General features: G+C 51.9%; 1 protein-coding gene across 1 annotated transcript in view; it reads right to left on the bottom strand.

Moving 5' to 3' along the window:
- The window catches only part of LARP1 (La ribonucleoprotein 1, translational regulator), a 48,219-nt gene extending 28,317 nt beyond the window's left edge, over positions 1-19,902 (bottom strand). Inside the window, exons 1-2 of the mRNA XM_063349582.1 lie at positions 19,427-19,902; positions 3,158-3,184 (exon numbers count right to left, since the gene is read on the bottom strand). Coding sequence (XP_063205652.1) covers positions 3,158-3,184; positions 19,427-19,775 — 376 coding nt within the window. The 5' untranslated portion in view covers positions 19,776-19,902. The remainder of the gene's footprint in view (positions 1-3,157; positions 3,185-19,426) is intronic.
- Between the last annotated feature and the right edge of the window lie 1,171 nt (positions 19,903-21,073).

Here is a 21,073-nt window from a genome sequence, read left to right as displayed (position 1 = left end):
ACCAAGGCAGAGCATCACTTGCTGCTTTGTTCAACACCAGCACAACCACAACTGCACCCCACAGTCAACTCTGGTCTCTGCACTTCAAGCAGTGTTACAGATGCACAGAGAAAAGCAATTAAATCGCCCAGAGGCAGCCCCTTAAGAGGTGAGACTAAAAAGGCTGGGATCCTCCACCTCTGAGAGGAGGAGGGCTGGCTGTGGTGTAGGATACCGGGAGGGCACAGGAACAGCACACGAAGCTCGCAGGAAAACTGTTTAAAGCAAACAGGAGTATTTCCTTAAACAGCAGGCAAACTTCACCACCCCATGCGGCAGTAAGTCCTGGGAGATGGACAGCATTGGCAGCCTTGCAGAAGGGTTAGGTGTTCATGGCCAATACATCCACAGAGGTCGAGGTGGAGACGTGCCCTCACAGGCCTCCTCTAACAGCAGAAGCGGGGAATGGAAAGTCTGTCCCTCTGCTCTGCCACCACACCACCAAGCCCAGCCCCGCGTCTCTCAAGGATGTTGAAGTCTCTCAGCTTTCCACCTGAACTCCAGATCACAAGGTTTGAAGTGGCTTCTTCTGAAAAGCACCCTACAGCTGCCGAATCCTAGTCGCTGGATGTGGGAGAGGAGAGGACCGAGGAACTGCCGCGCCAGACAGAAGGAAAGCCAGTCAGTCACCTCTGGGAGAGCAGCTCTATTTCCAAACGCTGTTAGGTAACTGGGACGCAAACACTGTTGCCCTTCCACCTCCATAGCGCTTGCACGTGACACCAGGCTGAGGGCAGAACGCCTCCAGCATCCACACACTAACAAGCAGGAACATGTTTTGGGGCACGCTACAGCTACTGTGCCTACAAAATGGCTGATTTTTGGCTCAGGCTCCCCACCCATGCAAGTCCCAACTCTGTTACAGCAACTCAGCATCCTCTGTCACTATCCTAACCTTGGGCGGAAGAACAATGGACTTCTCATCAGGAAGGGAAAACAGCCATACAGACCCACCCGGCCTTACGAGATCAACCTTAAAGAACAGGCACTGACACAGCATCCTGGTGATTTGCAGTAACAGACTTGAGCGAATTAACTCTTTGAACAACCTCAGCAATGAAAGGGAGGCAATGGAGTCAAACCCAGCAGCCGTGGGAATGCACAACAACTCTGATGCTAGGAGCCTGCTGCCCCAACAGCAGGGCTACTGTGCCTTCACCTCCTGCGTTCACACTTCACTGTGTTTTGAGATATTAGGGCTTCCAGATAAGCTTAGTGTATGGGAAGAAAAAGCATGGCACCAGCTTTAAGGCTTTTCTGGAGAAGGCATGAGGAAGGACTGTGCAGCGTCCAGCGCAGCTATCATTAAGAGGAATCCTGTTTAAGCTTTCACTTATCTCCTTACAAACATAAAATAGTAGAAAAAAAAAAAAGCCCAAGCTCTAGAGGTAATGTTTTCTGCAACACTAGCGACATGTAACACGCACTTACTGAAATGCTATCTGCTGCAGACACACACTCCTGCCCCACCCTGGAGGCAGCTGCGAAGGTCCCCAACCAGCTGGAGAGCAGAGGATGGAGTTGTGCCAACCAAAGGACATCTCCAAGTCTGCACCACAGGCAGACAAAACCCAACACCCAATGAAGGCAGATCATCAGCAGGGTGCAGAAAAGCCTCTTATGAACTCAACACATGGGAATACACCTTTGCTCCTTCAGTCTTAATATTTCACTCTCACACATGTTCTGAAAACAAAAAAACCATGAAAGGCTTACAAATGGTTTGGGTTATTACTTGGGTTACTTCAACAACTATACAGGCAACTTCTGCAGTGCCACACTGGATCTAGTTATATCCCATGGCCTCATTAGCTGGCTAGAGCTCTGGAAACACACACATGACTTCCAGCCCTCTGCTCAGTCCATGAAGTCAAATTACACTGTCTCAAATGCTACACCAGAGCATTCAAAACCAGCAAGTCATTTTTACTGACAACAGCTTTAAGACAATGGAGCAGACTTCCAGACTTCCAAATCCTGATCACACAATGCCTCCACGATCTGCGGCAATTTATCCTCACACTATCACATGAACTGGGGAAACACAATCCCACGCCAAGCTGAAGATGCCAGCAGGAGGTGGACATAGTGATGAGTTGGAGGTCACACACAGCTAAGCCAGGCACTGAGCACCATTCCCAGTGCCTTTACTACAGAACATCTCCAGAAGGCACTACAGCTCTGAGATAACATGATCTTACTGACTGGTCTTGGTATCACTGGGTAAAACACAAACCTTGCCTTCAGTCTCGGTACTTCAACAACAACAACCTGGATGAAGAGTTCCTGGCAGTCTGAGAAAGGCAAGAACTGAGATAATCGGTATCTGCTTTTAAAAACTACATCCACTTCCTTACTTGGGACCTACACCCAGAGTACCCTTTCCTCCCTCCCTAGGACCCCAATCCATTTCTGCAGGGTCCCTCCTGGCAAGGCTGTCACACATTACTGGGGCCAGGAAGTTTTCATCAGTCTTGCACTGATGGCAACGCCATGTGTGTCTCAGTTGTCATTAACAGCAATACTCAGCAGCAACACACAGACTAAACAAGCCAAGGGGGAAATCTGCATATTTTCAAAGTATTGCAAATTCAAATATACATCTTCAGGGCCATGGACACATCAAGCTGTACACAACTAATGGACAGACTAACAGCAGCAGTTCTGAGTTACATTGGCATCTTGACACGTCAATGTTTTCAGTTGCATGTGATCATCACATCCTGCAAGTTCCCAAACTCCTTCACCCTGGACACCCAAATCTGCCATGCTATAACGAATAGGAGGAAAGTAGCCCTATAGCAGCTGTAATCATCTCTAAGTGAAAGCATAAAACATGTCACTGTCATGCAGGAATGGCCAAATATCAGAGAGGCTTTTTGGTTTTGGTTTGGGTTTTGGTTTTTTTTTTTTTTTTTTAAGAGTTTTTTTGGTTTGGGTTTTTGGGTGTTCTGGAGTTTTTTTTGTTTGGGTTTGTTTTTTTTTTAATTAATATCTGTCTGTTGCATATTCCTGTACCAGTCTTCTAGATCTGGCTAGTGCTGACTCTTCAGAAAGAAGTGCAGAAAAGGCATGGGAGAGGGAGGTTTGAAGAATTCCATTTTTAATTAATACATACCAGACTGGCCGTCAGTTGGAAATATATCTGTAGAAGAAAAAAAAAAAAAGAAAAATTAGTATTGGTTGCAGCTGGAGTGCGAATCATATTTAAAAGGTCCCTCCTCTCTTGATTTGTTTGCTTTAGCTAAACAGAGGAAGTATTTTCTTAGTATCCCAAGTTAAACATCAATCCAGCTTGAAACCCACCTCAATTCAACCACTTGTTGCGAGAAAGATTTTGAAGGCGTCTGTGTTTACCTGAATGTATTGCTCTCATAAATAACCTTCTACATTGGCTTCTATCAGACAGCGGTGAGGGATAAAAAGCTCACGAGATGTACAACACTTCACATGATGAGCTAGCTGATGGCACCCCCATGCTCCCTTGGCCAGTGTTATCAAATAGAAAACCACACAGAGAACATCTAACATGGTGACCAGCTGGGGAGCACAGGTGGCAGCCAAAGTAAAAAGCAAAATGAGCATTTTCCTGATGGTTCTTGGTTTTCATAGCTACAAGGGACACCAACAGCTGTGCCTGGCTCCAACACAGCAACTATTCCAGAGGATGGGCAGCCAGATGCACGCACCCATCACCCAAATGGGTGCCTGGTGTCATGGAGCATCATGCACGACCCTGGGGGAACACCTTTGCCTTCCCCTTCTCATCTCAGGTGGCTCTCCTGGCCAACACAGCCCACTGCACAGAGCTGCTGGAGGGTTTCAGATCCCAAAACAGATTACCAACCTTCCCACCCCCCATGCTCTTTCCAGTCAGAGGTACAGGCCCGTCTCCTCCTGATGGACCCTATTTATTGCTGGAGAAAGACATCCGCTGAAGTAGCTGGGAAGGATCAGATGAAAAATTCATTCTTTTGAGGAGCACGCAGGACAGCATGTGTGGAGAAATCCTGTTGATAAAGGCTCCCGGAGAAACTATGAAAACAGCACTTTTGAGAGTACAGTACACTGTTTTCTTCAAGGAACTTGGAAGAGGGGGAAGGGAGGCTGCCAGCAAGCCAAGGTCCTCCTAGGACAGGGGCAGGCCCCTGGCTCCTGCTTATCAGCTGCCCAAAACACACATTCAGCTGAAAAGTCACAAATGTTGCAGCAAGGACTACCCCTTGGACAGGGCGATGCTCTCTGGCCTGGGCTCAACCAATGCAGCAACAGCAAAAACACACCTCTGCCAAAAAGCACCCATTTCTCTACCTTTGAGAGTGCCCTGTGTTCAAGGCATCCGCAGGCAGGGATGCTTTCATCCGACGTATGAGCAGCAGAAGCAAGTAGGGAAAAAGAAAAAATAAAAATAATTTGTCTGTGGCCACACTGAAGGTATTATCTCAGGGAAAAACCAACTTATCCAAAAAATCCTCCAAGCACCACTCTGGATCCTTTGCAGACTGCATGTTCTACTGCAACCCTCCACCATCACATCACCCAGGTGCATCTAAACATCCTGTATTTTTGTGATGGTTGCTGACAAGGTCAGGTTCCTACAACAGTGAGCACTTGATCTAACAGGTCACAAACAACAGGCGATTTCTGTATTTCCCTACCTGGGTAACTCCCAGACAGCTTCTCCACAGAGGAACAAGATAGAAGCACTGGTTAACAAATATCTCACCTGTTTGGACCAGCTAGCTGTAATGGCTGTTACCAAAATCCAAGATTTTATTAGTGATAAATAATAGCCAGGTGCAGTCCTCCAGTTTGCATTCCTGCTAGACCATCCAACCATTCAACTTTGTGAAATGCATGCCACAGCCTGGCCAGCCACCGGCACAACCAGCCATTCACAAGAGGTCCAGGCTACCCACTTCTAGAAATCACAACTCAGTAACAGATTTGCCACCGCATTTACCAGAAAAGCCGTGGAAACTCCTCTGTGGCTTAGGTCAGTAGAAAGCAAGGACCACGGATGATGGCCAGGGGCAGACATTGCTCACATTCACCTTGATGGTTTGCCAGTGCAACCCCTGTCGACAAAGGACACTTGCCTCCAGTCCTCACCCCTCTCGTCTGGGAGAGACTGAGCCTGTCCAACTCACCACACCTACGATTAATGCAGATTTGACTCCAAGCTCTCGAAAGCAGAGACACAGAGCACCGGGATTACAGGCCAAGAACGAGCACAGAGCAATCAGCCTGCAGGACTTGCTCATATGAAAAACAGGGTTGCTGGGAGGACACATATGAGGCAGGGCTGGTCAGGGACTGCCAGGCACGATGACCCTTTGGGACATCTTCTTCCCTTGCAAGCACAAGTGACTAGATTAGAAATTAGCCTGCCAATTAAGGGCAGCACCTGCAGTGCCCAAGAGAAGGCTAAATCAGGCAGCGATTTCTTTTCCCAAGAAAGTCATGGTGGGGAAGGAGGCAGAAATATGCGTGGCTGGCAGGACAAAGATAAAGCCCTAGGGCTGCACTCCAATGAGCCCATCTAGTGTACTGCAGGACTGAGGCTGCCTGGCCAGGTCAGCTCCCTTCCCAATGTTGCCAAGGGTGAAAATCAAATGCGACGGAGACCAGGCTGTGATTTTGCCCAAGCAAAGCCCCAACACAGAAAGCCGAAGTCAGCAAACCAGCCCCACCAACACACACCCCCCTTCCCACCTGCATCCCGATGCCAGATATCCCGACACAGGCCAGATGCTGCGGAGGACAATGCTCCACAGCATCTCTCCACCATCTGACCAGCCACCTGCCCAGCAGCGGGCTCTCCCTATGGGGGAGCCCCGCAGCTCTGCCCCTGCCTCCACCACACCCCCCAGACAAATCCAGACCACCCCACTGGGCCAATACAAAATAGCCACCAGGCAGCCAAATGGCAAGGAGCAAGAAGTAACAGTATCGCGACGCAAGCAAGGAAGACCGATGAAGTTTGGGCCTCGTGGTCTCGTGTTTCCTTGCCCTTCTTACATGCAGACACTTTTGTTTCACAGCATGAACCCAAAAGCAGAATGAATTGGTGCCTAAACAGAGGCATTATAATCACCACAGGCACCAGCGATCCCTTCTTCATTGCAGCCCCAGTCTCTGCCAAGCTGAGTATTTCCCAAGTTCTTTACCATCCTACTCAGCCCTGTACATTATCCATACAGCCTACAACATCTCAGCGGAAACCATGTTTCATGAGTCGCCCTGTTATCAGCAAACTGGGGTGGAGGAAGGAGTGAGGAGGAGGTCACGGGTGCGTGCTGCAGACAGCAGGATGTCGGGATGGGTGCGGAGCATCCCCTTCAGGACTGTCACACGAGGGTGCAGACGCCATACAGAGCCGATTGCTCTGAACACCAATATCCAGAGTTGCTGCACAAAAAGCCCAGGAGACATAACCAAATCCAGGGCAGTCGTCCTTATTTTAGGTGGTGCTGGATACAGAATCCCAATTTTTGCCTGATGGTATTTTTAAATGCAGGAGACTGTATGCTAAAATGGGGCATTTAAAGAGAAAAGCTGATGCATCCACACATATACCCCCCTCCCCAGGGGCTACCTGGCCACTGCTGCTATTCAGGTATCTGGGACAGGTCCAGAAAGGCTACCCCATTTACAAGCCCACATTTCCCCTCCATTGCTCCTCCACTCACAGCAGAAGCACGCTGCCAGCAAGGCCCTCTACCAGCCACGCTTCAGTGCCGAATCCAAACACCCTCGCAGGAAGCCTGCCTTCTCCCTGCTCAGGAGCAACAGCTGGGAAGGGACCCCCGCCACCCGCTGCCCATCCATAGCCCCCCGGCCACCAGCACCCGCCTTTCTACCACCGATGCTGCTTCTTCCCGGCCCGGGCAGCAGCAACTGAAGAGCAGCTCATTAGTCCTGACGCAAGAGAAATGCTGACTCGTTATTACAGCAACCCGCAGCTGTAACTGCCAAGAGGGGCAGCACGGCCACAGGCTGAGCACCAGCGAGAAACAGCTCCCTGCACCACCCCCAGTCACCCTTCTGCTCTCCAAACGGGGGTGGGGGGGGAGGGAAATGACCTCAGTGCGCTTTATGTCACCTGCCAGTCACCAAAGCACACTGACTGGTACCACTGCACCGGTGTGCTGAGCAAGAGCTGCTCCGCTGCATGCACGGGTACAAGTGTACGTGATGGCACGCTCCTTGGCTGCTCCCAGCGGGACATGGGGTTCATCCACACTGCCACTGCCACAGGAAGACACCAGCTGATTTGTTCTGGCATTCGACCCATGAAGTTGAAACTAAATCATCCTCCACGTTTTGCAGACAAAAGACTTGGACATCAGCATAAAAAAAACGACCTCTCCAAGGTCACGCAGGGACTCAGCAGCAGAGACGTGACCAGAACTTGGTCGTGATGGCTCGAAAGCTGCAGGGCTGCGCTGGCTGTCCAGGAGAGGGACAGGGAAGGGAAATGCTGGCGGACAGCAGGATTGCTGGGGATCTCTCCTCCTAACCTGACCTGCCGCCCGGTGGGGACAATTCAGTTCTGCTCCTCCGGCTACGATGGCAATCCTCCCAGTGCAAACAGCACAGACAGGGAAAGGGTCCAAATTACATAGTCCAGCATCTGCTGCAAGGAGACCAGTGCTGCTTGAATCTCTTCTCAGTCCCCAGGCAACACTTCAGCTCAAATCTCTATCACCTGGCTCCCCCTCAGAGGGCAAGGCAGTGTCTGCACAGGTTCCCAAGACAGTTACAGGCCTCTTCAAAGCAACACTCAGCAGGGAAGGGGGCGAGGTCTGCTAGGAAAAAGTAGCAAAGCAAGAAACCCCAAACCCAAAGATTAGCATGGCCAATTAAGCCCCTCCTGAGATCTTGCTTGCTTCCTGCTCCCCTCCTTCGTTACCTGCCAAGCAGGCTCGGGGAGGGTCCGGCTCTCAGCCACCCAGATCTTCCCAACCCTCCTCAACTGCCAGGTCCAGGCAAAGACTTCCCATGCCTCTTAAAAATGCTCAGCTACTGTAATAAAAAGTACCTTTACCCGCTCAAAGAGGTGGTGAAGCTCAAGACAGATGGATCAACCCTAACCTGACGTTGGTTAGGTCCTAAGACACCAATAAAGTCCGTGCAAGAAAAAGACAAAAAGCTACAGAAGCATTTATCGGCTCCCAAATCCATTTCTCTGCAAGGGTATCCAGAACACTAGACCCCAGTAAGTGGTCTTCTGCTCTCCATCCAGAGGAGAGGCTTGGATCCTTCTCAGACACCCCCATCAGCTACACTGGCTGCAGGCAGTGTGAACTTTGACATCAATTTCCCACAAACCATGTGAAAATAAATGCTTGAAAGAGGTTTTCAGTGTATAAGTGACCACGGTTTTGGTAAAGCTCAGCTGGAGTGCCCCTGTTAAGCTCACGGAGTTGAAAGGGATGAAGAGTTCCAGCATCACTGAGCTGGAAGAGTAACACCCCTGGAAAAAAAATCACCTACTCCAAAATCAGAGCATTGTCTGTCCGAGATAGCTCCCTAGCTTTAACTTCACGCCACACACTAAACTTAAATAGTACCTTAATGCCGACGTTCAGTCTCTTCTAGACAGAAGGGGAGCAGAGCTGACCAGGCAGGGCTGCAACTCCGGCTGAACGCACGGTCACCAGTGGGACCGGCACTGTGTCCGGCAAAAGCACCTTTCAGAGATCTGCTTGGAAGGGGCTCCAGGTCTCTTCTCTGAGCACCAGAGATGCCAACAGGGTTCTGGGGAATGCATCTGGTCAGCCTGACCAGAAAAAACGAGCTCTCGAAACAGACAGTCCTGCGAATCCAACGCTCACATATGCGCAGGCACACAAGGAATAACTGTAAGGTCACGGCTGTTTTTTCTCCCATCCACTTATCAGTGCTTGCACTGGAGAAAACAAACACTGGGTGTTCTCTCCCGTTAACCCCTTCCCCCCATCTCCGAAATGGAGAAGCAGCAAAGCACTGCTTCTCTAAGCATCAGTCCTAACACTCCTAATCACACACCCAACAAAAAGCTGCAGAGATAGCACAAGGCACATTAAAGGTGCTTGATTGCTGTTCCCGTGAAGCAGCTGGTGCGACCCAGCTCTCTGCCTCACATCCTTTAATCACCAGTAAGCCTGAACTGACACCGCTGGAAGCCTCCAGCCTTCCAGGAGACCAACCCTACATGAGCCTGGGCCCAGTGATCACAGTCACCTTCCCCAAATTGTTCTTTAAGCTACTGGATATTGAACAGGCAGCAAAATTTCAGGCATGATCAAGCAAAATTAACATGCCTCAGAGACTCTTGTTGAAATATAGGCATCATTTTGGTGAGGGTCAGAAGCCAAGTGGACCCCACACTATGGAGACTGATACAGGACAGGGTTTCCCTCGGACAGGGTTATCGCATGCTGCTCTGCAACGCACTTTTCTGCGTGTACATCAAGGGCAGGCAGCCTCAGACACCACAGCAAAGCTTTGCCTAAGGACAGCTCAATAAGGAGCAAGACAGATCCTTCTCCCTACAGAGGAAATCTACCAAAAATTAACCAGAAATCCAGCCTCTCCATGAAACAGGATCCCCCCCTATCGCCTCAAGAGCACCAGTATCATGGTCATGCCCCATAACATCAGGCAGGGATGCCACAAATCCCTGTGAAAACCACAGGAACTGAAAATTGCAAGGCTCTCTCCACCTTAGGGCTGCAGGCAGAGGGCAGAGCAGGGGGTCTGTAGGATACACAAGGCAGCACAGTGAAGACAACATAATTAAATCTCTTAACTGAATTAGAAATCATCAGACTCACAGTCTGAGATGCTCCCCCCCTCCGGTCCAGGCTATCTGGTTGGTTTTAATCAAACGCACAGCTTCTTCAATCACCCTCCAAACTCCATTCTTGCTTGGTTCCACTTCTGTGCTGTTAATTAGATGAACTCAGATTTCAGCTCCAGCTGAAGTTAAGAGTGCTGTCTGCCTGTAATCTGCCATGTCTCCTCCAAATCATCTTCACAGTTGTACTTACAGGTTTAATTTTACATTTTAAAAGGGCGGGTCACTTACAGCAAATTCCTCCCTGCACAGCATGCAATATCACATCTGTAATTCTCAGATTAAAAAAAGAGGGAGGGGGAAGCTAGAAGAGTTCACCTGAGATTGGGAAGCCAAAAGGAAATCAGTCCCCCTTTCATTCAGCTCAGTGCAAGACCCTCCGCAGTGACAGAGGATTTCTGAGCACTCAGAAGATGCATTAGATCATATTAGGTATTCCCCCGAGCTCCCAAGGTTTAGCTGAGAGTTGGGAAATGAAATTTAATATGATTACAGCCAGCAAAGTCTCATGCTTTGTCATCTGAGCACATGGTGGAGACACCTCTGTGATTCGCTTTTCTGTCTTGCTGGGTGGGATCTCGTGCACAAATATCCTATCACTACTATTTCAGTCAGAGTAAAAACCCCTAACAACATTCTTGGGATGCATTTCTTCACATTTTAGCATCTGCTGGTACAGTCACATAGTTTCTCAGCACCCTGCATACTGGTGCCATTCTTTACACTTAATTCTTTCCTCTGCTTTTCCTTTTACTTGCCCGCTTGCACTGCCTTGCCAACATGAGCCCATCTGGAGGTACACAGGTAGAGTGAAGTGCTCACTCCTTTAAGTGTCTTTTTTTGTGCTAGATGAGGCCAAGAGCGTTGTTATTTTTTATTATGGTCTTTATTTTCAGTAGGTTTGTTCTGTGAGGCCGGGAAACTCGACATAAACAGACATCGCTCCTGAGCTACACTGACTTTGAGACTATTTAGAAAGGCTACAGTAAAGGTATAAAACTATTGTAGTGAGAATCCTAAGTGTCTTGCAGGAATAAACTCAGTACTTCTTTTGCAACATTTAATACAAAAAAAGAAGATCTGACCTTGGAGAATCTGAAGAAATTAATTTCATGTAGTTTGAAGTGAATGCTGGCTTATCAAACATTTGAATGTTGCTTATTAACCATAAACTCTCACTTCATCACTAGCTTCATCATCTTGTAAGTGCACAAACCAGATAGTCCGGTAACTAACATTTGGTAAATTAACAATCACTCATTTGCACCACTGGCCAGAAGCTTTCAAAAGCACAGTTATAAAGGAAAAAAAAAAAAAGTAGAGTAAATTTAGTGTGAAGGCTGAATATATATTACAAATAATCTGCTCAGAGACAGTGCTAAGTATTTAGCAACGTACCCACCTTCCGGCAGCACCTCCGAGTTACCAGGCGGGTAAGACACCAATCTCCTCACACACCTTTTCTTTTACTTTCCCCTCAACAAAACTCTACTGCCCTTTCCTCATTTTTGTGGCTTTTCCAATTTCATACTTGTTTCCCCACATATTCAGTCAGGAAAAACTCACCTCTTTTGCCAGCGTTTCAGACTTCTTAAAACCTAACTTATCTAGCCCTGAAAACTCTCAGTTCTTTCCACACACGCATCTGGCGGGCGAGTTGAAGAAGTCAAATGACTACCAGGAAAGGAGAAGCAGAGATAAGCAGCCCCCTGTGCCCTCCCTCTTGCCGGCGGATCCCTTCCAGCGCAGCCATGCCCTGCAGACTGCAGAGTCACTGCAGGAGCGCAGCACATGCCGCCGCTCAGCTGGAAAAACGTGCTCGGCGGTGTGCTGGTGTGCTCGGGACCGGCTCCGCTTCCTCCCACCACCCCCCCCCAGCCAGCGGGGCTGCACCCCCGGACCTGGGTTGGGAAGAGCAGAGGGGCACTGGACTCCCACGGCACCTCTGGCTGTACCGGCGCCCAGCGGGGAGGACACGCAGCCCATTTCCAACCCCCCGCCCAGCTTTCCAGTCATGGTTTAACTCTGCCTCGTGTGTCAAGGACACGTGAGGTTCACAAGCCCCATCCGAGCTCCCGTCTCTCCCCATTGTCCCCCTGGCTATCACTGTCACCAAGGGATCTCTGCAGAGCCTGCCAGAGACCAAACAAGTAATGCTGTGGAGCACCAGAGATGCTTCTCCTCCACCACCTTCCTCGTGGGGCAGGGATGCCTCTCCTGGGCCCCACCAGAGATGCTTTTCCTCCACCACCTTCCTCATCGGGCAGGGATGCCTCTCCTGGGCCCCCACCAGACGCCAGGGCCACTTTGGGGAACAAGTCAGGAGTGGAGAGAGGCACCTGTGGGCATGTGGCCAGGTCACAGGCCAGCTCTGCCTGCTAAAGCAGTAGGTCACAGACCTGTTTGCCGCCACTTCAAGGGATGCCCAGCAGGAAGCGAACGTGGTTCCCCAGGAGCACAGGTTGCAGCAAGCTGTGCCCGCCAGCACGTTGTGCGTGCCATGCACGCTCCGGAGGGAACTGGTGTGCCATTTTCTAGACCAAGTCTGTGTCACCTCTGAGTGCCATCAGAAGCAGACTGAGCAGCACTGATAGAGCTCAGTCACGCCAACAGTCACCTCCACTGACCACTTCTAAAGCAAACGGAAGCTTCCACCTGACCCATCATGCCAGAGCATCCAACCCAGCCAGGGCCACCATGGCCACCTCCCACACACTGTCAGCCCCAAGCTATCCGCAGCAGAGATCTCTACCAACCCTTCCGACTTGTGACCATGTAAACGAACAGAATGAGTCAAAACAAGAAAGCAAAAATAAAATCACAACCACCGCAGAGCTGCAACACACAAAGTGTAGAGGCAAGCTGCAGCTCCTAAGTCAGCTTTGCTCCAGAAGGACACTGAAGGTAAACCACTGATGATGCAGGTTATTAGATCAGCCAGTTCACAGCCCTTCCTCCCTTCTCCTTGCATGTCACAGCAGAATATCCCTCAGCACACGTAGCTTTAATGCTGCAGGAAGAGCTCTTGATCCAAGCAAAATCCATAGCGAGTGTCACACTGAAGCTGGGTCAGAAGACTTCCCAAGGACGGCTCCTGCAGCTCAGCTGGCACCAGCAGACCAGTGCAACACTGAAAACACCAGAGCCACAACACATCACACACCGATTCGCTCAGAAAAGGCAATCAATCCACCCAGGCCTGCCCACAGAAGCCCCCCGAACTGCAGCACAAACACACGCTCTGATAAAGGGAAGTTCAGTTAGGAGGATCTTCTGGGAACCTGCAATTACAGGATGAGCCTTTGTTTAGAAACATGTTGACACTTGACCACCGCTTCCACAACCCTTCCCAAAAAAAACTAAACTTGTATCTTGCGCAGTATTAGAATTGCCATCAGCAAACCTATTTGCACCAAATGCCTTGTGCCGGTTTTTACTCCACAGCCACGGGACCTTCACGTGTGCACCCACCTCCCTTTTCAGCCAAGCAATTCAGACCGACCCTCACCCAGGATTTTCCCCACAAAGTCTGGTAATTGATTTATTCAAGGCCAAATTCAGTTCCTATTTGTTCTGGTCACCAATTATCATTGCCTAAATACACAAGTAGCTGCTTTAAGTTCTTACAGCACTGCTTTAACTTCTTCGAAGCCTCTCTTTTACCTCTCCTTTGACCAGCTCAAGTCATGCAGCTGTATCATTTGCTCCTAGATGTTCAGATTCGCCAGTTATTTCAATGCAAGGAGAAGAGTCTCTCAAACTCCACTCGGAGATCACTAACAAGGACCTGGACCTGCAGAATGAGTTTGGAACTGAAGCCCGGTCTGAAGCAAAGAAAGGGACAAATGCAGAGCTGGCCATGCCAGAGACCACGCATCCACACAGAGCACCCAGAGCTTTACCCAACCCCAGATGATGACTTCTTGCCCATGCAAAGCTCTACCTAGATGGCATTACCATCATAAAAGCACCCAGCAGGTACCACCAAGGTTGCACCACCTCTTTCCCTGAGCTCCCTGCGCGCACAGCAAGCCAGGGATTTGACAGAGCCAGTAGCGTGGAGGCTTCAGCCCTCGGTAGGAAATCAGTAAAGGTTCCAATGCCAAAACGACCAGAGGATAAATAACATTTTAAAGATCATAATGTAAATGCATATTGTGGTTGGGAACGAACAAAGCTCACCACTCCCAACTGGACTTACGCTAAGAGCAGATGAAAAAGCCTTTCTAGCTTTCCTATCGGCTATTTGCCAGATCTACAGTGAGGCCACCATATCTCCGTTTACTTGGTTACTGAGATGGGAGCTGAGCTCCTCTGAGAGGTGCACCACCATAAAGGACACCACAATCCTCTGGTAGTATTCAAGTGTATTTAAGTTTTCATTAAGATGACTGGGTTTTTTAAACCCTTGCTGTTTGCAGCTGTACTAACTGTAAGGATTAAAATATTCAACCTGGTCTAGACAGCATGGCTTTCTACTAAAATGCCCGCTCCTTATTTAGCCAAACAAGCACTACCACTGAGGAGGTGTCGGAGATTCATTACAAAGTAGTTTCAAGCATACAAAGAGCAACTTAACTCTATCCAAGTCAGCATTTGGCATTCCCCTGAGGATAATTTCACGCTATTTGAGCACACAGTGAAAGGATAAGGTGTCATAATTTGGAAGGGAAAGCACAGCATTGCAGCCCCAGTGCCCCCATTCCCAGCCCTGCTTTTTTGCACTCGATTTGTCTTCACACCTGACCCAAGTCCTTCTGCTGCCCAACCTTGCGATCCCAGATGCAATCCTGATGGAAACCCTCATGGCCCCACAGGCAATAAACAGCTTAAAAGAAGAGTTGTGAGGGTAAGGAGGTGGTCGGTGAGAAACCTTCAGCGATGCCTCAGACCTGGCAACCTGGAACCGGAGGTCGCAGCAGAAGTGAGCATTGAAGCCCAGCAAACAGGGCCAGTGAGTCAGCTCTCAGGAGCTGCACCGCATTCCCCAGCCTTCCCGAAACAAACAGCGCAGAACAGGGCAAAGGTCCAGCACAAAGCTGAAGGGCAAAGGTATGCGGGGGAGGGAAAACACCAAACTTTACGGTTTTGCCTTTTTTTTTTTTTTTTTGGAGCAGCAAGTTCCAGTTACCCTCATCCTCCCCAACAAGATGGGAAGAGTTACCCAAACGCAAGTTGTGGGATCAGAACAAAACAGTATTTCAGAGAGGAAACTTGGAGCGGTCGAGGGGGGAAGGATTCCTGCTGCGATAGCAGCTCTGTTGCAACAAACGGCCAGGAGAGCTCCACAATTACATGCCACGACAGAGCGAGAATTGCCCAACAACACTTTGGAAATAGGTGTGTGCAGCACTGCCGAGCTGGATACCCAAGCAGGCAGATGCGCGCACCTACTCTGAACGCAAAGAAGTGCCAAAGGTAAAATAAGCTTCCCATGCATCTTATCTCCTGTACTGGAGGCTGGTTTCAAGGAAAGCCCTATGGGGAGTTAGTCAGCGAGGGGTGAGAAGCTAATGAATCTTCCCCTGCCTTCTCCTCAGTACCAGTAGCCAACCCAGGCTCTGCTCTGGCATAAAGCACCACGCTCTCTCTCTGAACAATAGTCAGCTAACCTCTGCTGCTTGCTGCTAGCAACTAAGGTGTGCCTTCTGGAAAGTACTGCTTATCCGCCCAAGTCCGTTTGCCAAATGGCAAGCAAGACACTCTACTCAAGAAATTAAAACACCTCCTGCATCTCCACTAGGAAATACGCCACTTTTTCCCAGCTGAGTGCTTGCAACAAGAACGAAAACTGGCATAAAAGTTAGCACAGGCAAAGCTTGGCAATTGCAGTGCCAGCCATTAAGACCTGCGTGCTCCCACTTCCAAGATGTAAATGGCTTTAAAAATTAAGAAGTGCCAAGTGCCTTGATGCAACATTTCTTGAAATAAATCCAGCAGGTTTTCAAAACGGGGTGCTGTTAACACCTGTCTGCACCAATGCTTGCATCAGCACCAGCCCTGGTGCAGGGCACAGTGGAGGAGCACAACATGTTCCAGAAGGTCGAGCTGTCTTAACTGCGAGCCACACTTCTCTATAGAAGAATTTGAAAAAATACTTTGAATTTGGTTTATAGCCAAAAGCGCAAAGCTGGTTTTGCCAGAATATGTTTCCTTCGCTACTGCAGACACACACACTACCATCATGCCTTCGCCAGTCAGGCTGCTGGCTGCATTTATTTACATGATAAGAAGAGAACATACAATAACAAGGGGACTGTCACTCAGACCTCGTTTCTAGATCATTAGAGAGTAAAAATGAGGGATCATTACCAGCTCTGCCGGAGTCCCTCACCAGTAGCAAGCAGTGTCAAGCACAAACCTTGCCACATAGGACAGGACCGTGTGTCATCTCAGGACTCAAAGGGTCCCCTCAGCTCTTGTACCCCAGCTCTGAAACGCACACGCATAGAAAGGTAACACAGATCTTGCCAAGGCACCAGGGAAGATTTTCTGGTGTGCCACTCCAGCTGAGCGTCAGCCGCCGTTTACAGCATCAGCAGTATCGCTGTTGTCTAACTCGATCTAATGGTTGCTCCACTTACTGCCACGGCGTTGTGCTTTTGGGAGGAGGGGTTAAGAAGCAAGGAGAGGCTTTGCTTCAATAGTCCTCCTTCCTGAAAAAGGAGAAACATTTACTCTCAAACACCCTATTACGGACCTCACTGCCAACCTGGAGCGTAAAAATGCTGCAGCAGGTACGCAAGAAACCAACTTCTGAAGACAAATCCTAATCCATCAAACAAGGACACTGTTCTTCAGTTCCCTACATCAGCCCCCCAATGCATTCAACTTTCCCAGCTGCAGTGAGTCAAACAGTTCAAAACAACCAGACGTGGATTTGTTAAGCTCTTCCCTATCCATATTCTGACAAAGACAGCAGAAACTCAAAGATGTTGAAGGCTGCTCTGTTTTCTCTGGGCCAGAGCTCAATGCCTTTACATTTATAAGAAACAATTCCAACACAAACCATTACAGAATGGGTGAACACCTAAGGAGTAGGTCTTGTCCATTAAATCTGCTCCACGGGTCTATAATTAATATAATCATTATAAAAAATTAGGCTTTCAAAGCCTGTAAAACAAGTCACAGAGGGATCCCTTTATCTTTACAGGGCTGTCCTCACTAGGCTCCTTGGTCTCCTCACTACCTCTGGCAGGATGAGGGCTGGAAACATTTAGTATCTCCAGCACACAAGCACTGCCCTGGGAACACTGCGGGATCCTGAGACGTGGTTTTCTAAGCTCTGCTGAAAACCCAAAAACATCCAGTGGTGCCTCTCCAGAGTTTAAAAGCTCTCAATCCACTTCAAGCGTCCAAAGGAGTCATTTTCCTTAGGCAATCCCCCCACAGGTCACTGCAACATGGCAACTCACCTCACCAGCACCATCCTTCACAAAAAACTCACGCTCCAGACCTTTTTTTGTAAGCATTCACCAAATGCAATCCTCCACCCAAAGCAGTGAAGAGACGACTGGAGCCTGCAAGCTCTACAAGAAGGTACTTGGGCAAAGGACCGCCAAGCAAGGTCAGCTGCCAGCCTGCCTCTCGTGGGAGTTCGCCAGCCGTGTTTATTTTACACGTTTTCTTTTCTGCTAACGAACAGGCAGCAAAAGAAACAATGCCCCAAGAGAGGAGAGCCAAGCGGCAGCGTCTGGGGCGCTGCAGGAACTGGTCACTGCTGCCAAGCATCCCAAAACGGCTCTGCTAACCAATTCCATTATTTAAACACCTTTGGGAATACTGGGACAATCGTGCCGGGCCTGCGAAAAGTCCGGCTGTTGCAGCATTACTCCCTTACCCTACCATAGGACGCACATGCTACCGACACACTCCCTCAAAAAAATCATCTCAGGAGTTGCAAGGGCCCCCTCCTTGTATGGGGCAGAATGCCTCGTCTCTGCTTACGTGGACAAGTCACCCACCTTTGCAACAGGCCTGGTAACGAATCTGGACACGCCTTAGACATGAGCCTGAAACAGGAACGTTCCATCTTGTGGTTTTGTATCTTTTGGTTTATTTCTAGGGACTGTTACCCCAAAAGGCAGTGCGATGGAGTGCTGCTTTCACACAAAGGAGCGATGTGACCAGTTTTATGTCATACCACAAGAGGCAAATGCAGACAGCAATGCTGCCCTGGATTTTGTTAAGCTTTGCTTCTGTTGGTGCATACAATAACAAACCACCAAACAACTGGAACATAGACTTTTACCTGGCACAATTAACTTCACCCCTATGCTCCCCATTAAGGTGACAGCTTTCCAGGTGGAAACTGCAGAGCTGTCCATCTTCCAAAGATCAATACCTCTGATGAATCATCACGCTAGGCTGTAACACTTCTTGCAAAACACTAGCTCATACGGTAACAGGGAATCTAATGTCACATATGGCAGCATGATTTTGGAGTTAACAGAGGGCAGGCTGGAAAAATAATTAAGCCTTTCCCAAACAAGACGCCTAGTGCAAACTTCTATGTTTTCCTCTTTGCACCGATTCACTGGAAGCCGGTGGGAGCGGCACCCTGCAGGTAGAAGCAGGACCCATCCCAACTCCCGAGGAAATGGTGCTCTGCGATTTCAGCCTTTGCTGACGGCAGCAGCGGGTCACCGACGCGATGTGGACAAGCGTCGCCCCATCCCCTCTCCTTCCCCACGCGAATCCCCTTTTTGGGACACACACACACACGCGCACCCCGACCACACCACCCCCGCAAAGCCCCGCACGCCTCGCCGCTGACAGCCCCCACCCGCCGCCGCAGCCCCCGGCCCCGCCGCCATGAGTCGGCAGAGAAAGGCGGCGAGGCCTTGCGCGCCGGGGGAGCCGCCGCCGCACACGTGGGCAGCGCCAGGCCGCGGGCCGGGGAACGGCCCCATCGCGGCCGTGTGTGTCGGGAGGGGGTGGACGTTGGTGGTGGCGGCAGGGGAGGGAGCGGCGGTGGCCGGGCCTCGCTCCCCTCCCCGGGGGAAGCCGCAGGCTGGCGGCGCCCGGGGAAGCGACCACGTTGCCTGCGCTGCGGCGGAATGCTGGGAGCGGAGGGGGAAGGCTGGGGGGGGGGGGGTGGGGGGGGTGGCCGCGCCGCGTTGCCCGCCCGCCGCGCTGCCTCGGCCGCCTCACGGCCGGCCCCGCCGCCGGGCCCTCAGCGTCCCCCACCTCCCCCCGCCCCGCCACCGCCGCCTCATGGCCGCTGCCCGGGCCGCGCTCCCCTCCCCCGCACACGCGCTCCCCGCCTCATGGCCCCGGACGGCGTCGCCGCTTCCTACTTCCACCGATCCCCCCCCCCATCCCCTCACACACCCACCCGCCACTCGCCCCGTTCCCCCGCCGCCGCGCTCCCCTCAGGCCGGCTGCGGCCCCGCTCGCCGGCAGGCCGCGGGCGCGGCGCCGTCCCCACGCCGTGCCGCATGGCGCGGCCGGCCGGGGCGCGGTCGGCGGCGCAACCACCCCCCCCCAACAACCACCACCACCAGCCCGCCGCCAACCTCTACCCCCACACCGGGCACCCACCGGGAGGCGACTGCCCGTTCACCGCCGGCGCGGCGGCGTTCTTCGTCCAGGGGTTCACCTTGGGCGGCGGGGCCTCGATGAACTCCCGGCGCCCCGCTCCGCCCGCCTCGCCGCCGTCCTCCACCTCGCCGCCCGCCCTCAGCAGGCTCTCCTTCTCCTGGTTGTTGCTCTCCTCCTTCTGCTGCTTGGCGCTGGGCGGCCGCGGCGCCGCCGGCCCGCCGTCGGGGCCCATGGGCGCTTCGCCCTTCTCCCGCCCGCCGTCCTGCGGCGGCTTCAGCACCAGGGCGCGCTCCTCGGCGGCCAGCAGCGGAGGGGCGCCGGGCAGCAGCGCCTCCACTTGCGTCGCCATCTGCGCGCCCCCGCCCCGCCGGGGGAACTCCCCGAGCCCCGCCGCCGCAATATGGAGACGCGCGGGGACCACGCGACTGCCGCGGGGGCGCGCGCGCCGCGCCGGGCCCCGTCCGCAGCCCCGTGCGCGCCGCCGGCGAGGGGAGGGGCGGGGCGGGGCGGGGCCGGGGGCGCGCCCCCGCGGGGCCGGCCGGCGGCGCGCACGTGCCTGATGCAACGCCCGGCTCGGGGCTGGAGGTGGGGGGCCGTCTTAAAGGGGCCGCGGCCCCGTTCCGCCGCGCTGGGGGAGGCCCCGCTCCGGTTCCAGGGGTCCAGTGCCGGCTCGGGGGCACCGGGGCTCCCCGATGCGGAACGCACCGGGGAGCCCCGGTGTCCCCGAGCCGGCGAGTGCGGAGGTGTGAACCGGGGAGGTTCAACCGGGATGCGGGTGGTTTCGTCTCCAGCAGGAAGGTGCGTGTCCACAGGGAATAGCCCTGTCCCAGGGACACTCCCCGACTTTGTCCTGAGGCCGGCAAACCCCACCAACCTTCGTCTGAGGAGGTTCAGATTTACATATTTGATCGGTCCCCAGCTGATGGGGGTATCGCTCGCTTGTCATTGTCCCTAACGATTTTTGTCCCCTAATTCTTTCGGCCAGCGAGGCAGAGGGTCCAAACCCCGTGTGCAAGTGCACACAAATTACACACATTTACATGCAGCCTGCACTGCCGATGCCATTTGCCACGACCCATCTAATTCACACTGTCCCTTAGTCGGTGCCTTTTTTATTGATCACAAGCCTCTCCCGGCCTTTTCTGTATCAGCGAGCACGCCGCCCCGCTTGTCCCCAGAAAGGTCCGTCTGTAAGCCCCAGCGTGTCCTGCAGCCCCGGTGAGATATCCGTGCAAATCCTGCTGGAGACCCGGCAGAGTGACACAGCGCTGAAGGCGTAGCTCCCAGCTGATGGTGTGTGGAGAAGGATGAAAAGCTGATTTCACAGCAGAGCTGTTAGAAGGGAAGAGGAGGGTGCGAGACAAACACGAGCTCGGCATTCCGTTTGGAAGGGCAACAGCATCAAGGGTCTGGCAGCTGAGTCTCAGGCTGTCAGGGATGCTCCACTGAGACCGTCCCGCTCCCTGCATCCCTTGGTACCCAGCCTCTTGGCTCAGGGCGCACCCCCACGTGCCGCAGCCTCGGGGATCGCCGGCGTGTGCCACATCCCAAATACATTTAAGAATCTGGCTGGTAAAATTCCAAAAGGAAGTTTATATAAAACTGCAGAAGATCCGGCTGCTGGCCTGGCTGAACGTCCCAAGGGGA

Source organism: Chroicocephalus ridibundus, chromosome 11 (assembly GCF_963924245.1).
Source record: "Chroicocephalus ridibundus chromosome 11, bChrRid1.1, whole genome shotgun sequence".
Taxonomy (NCBI): domain Eukaryota; kingdom Metazoa; phylum Chordata; class Aves; order Charadriiformes; family Laridae; genus Chroicocephalus; species Chroicocephalus ridibundus.
This window is presented reverse-complemented; position numbering and strand designations above follow the sequence as displayed.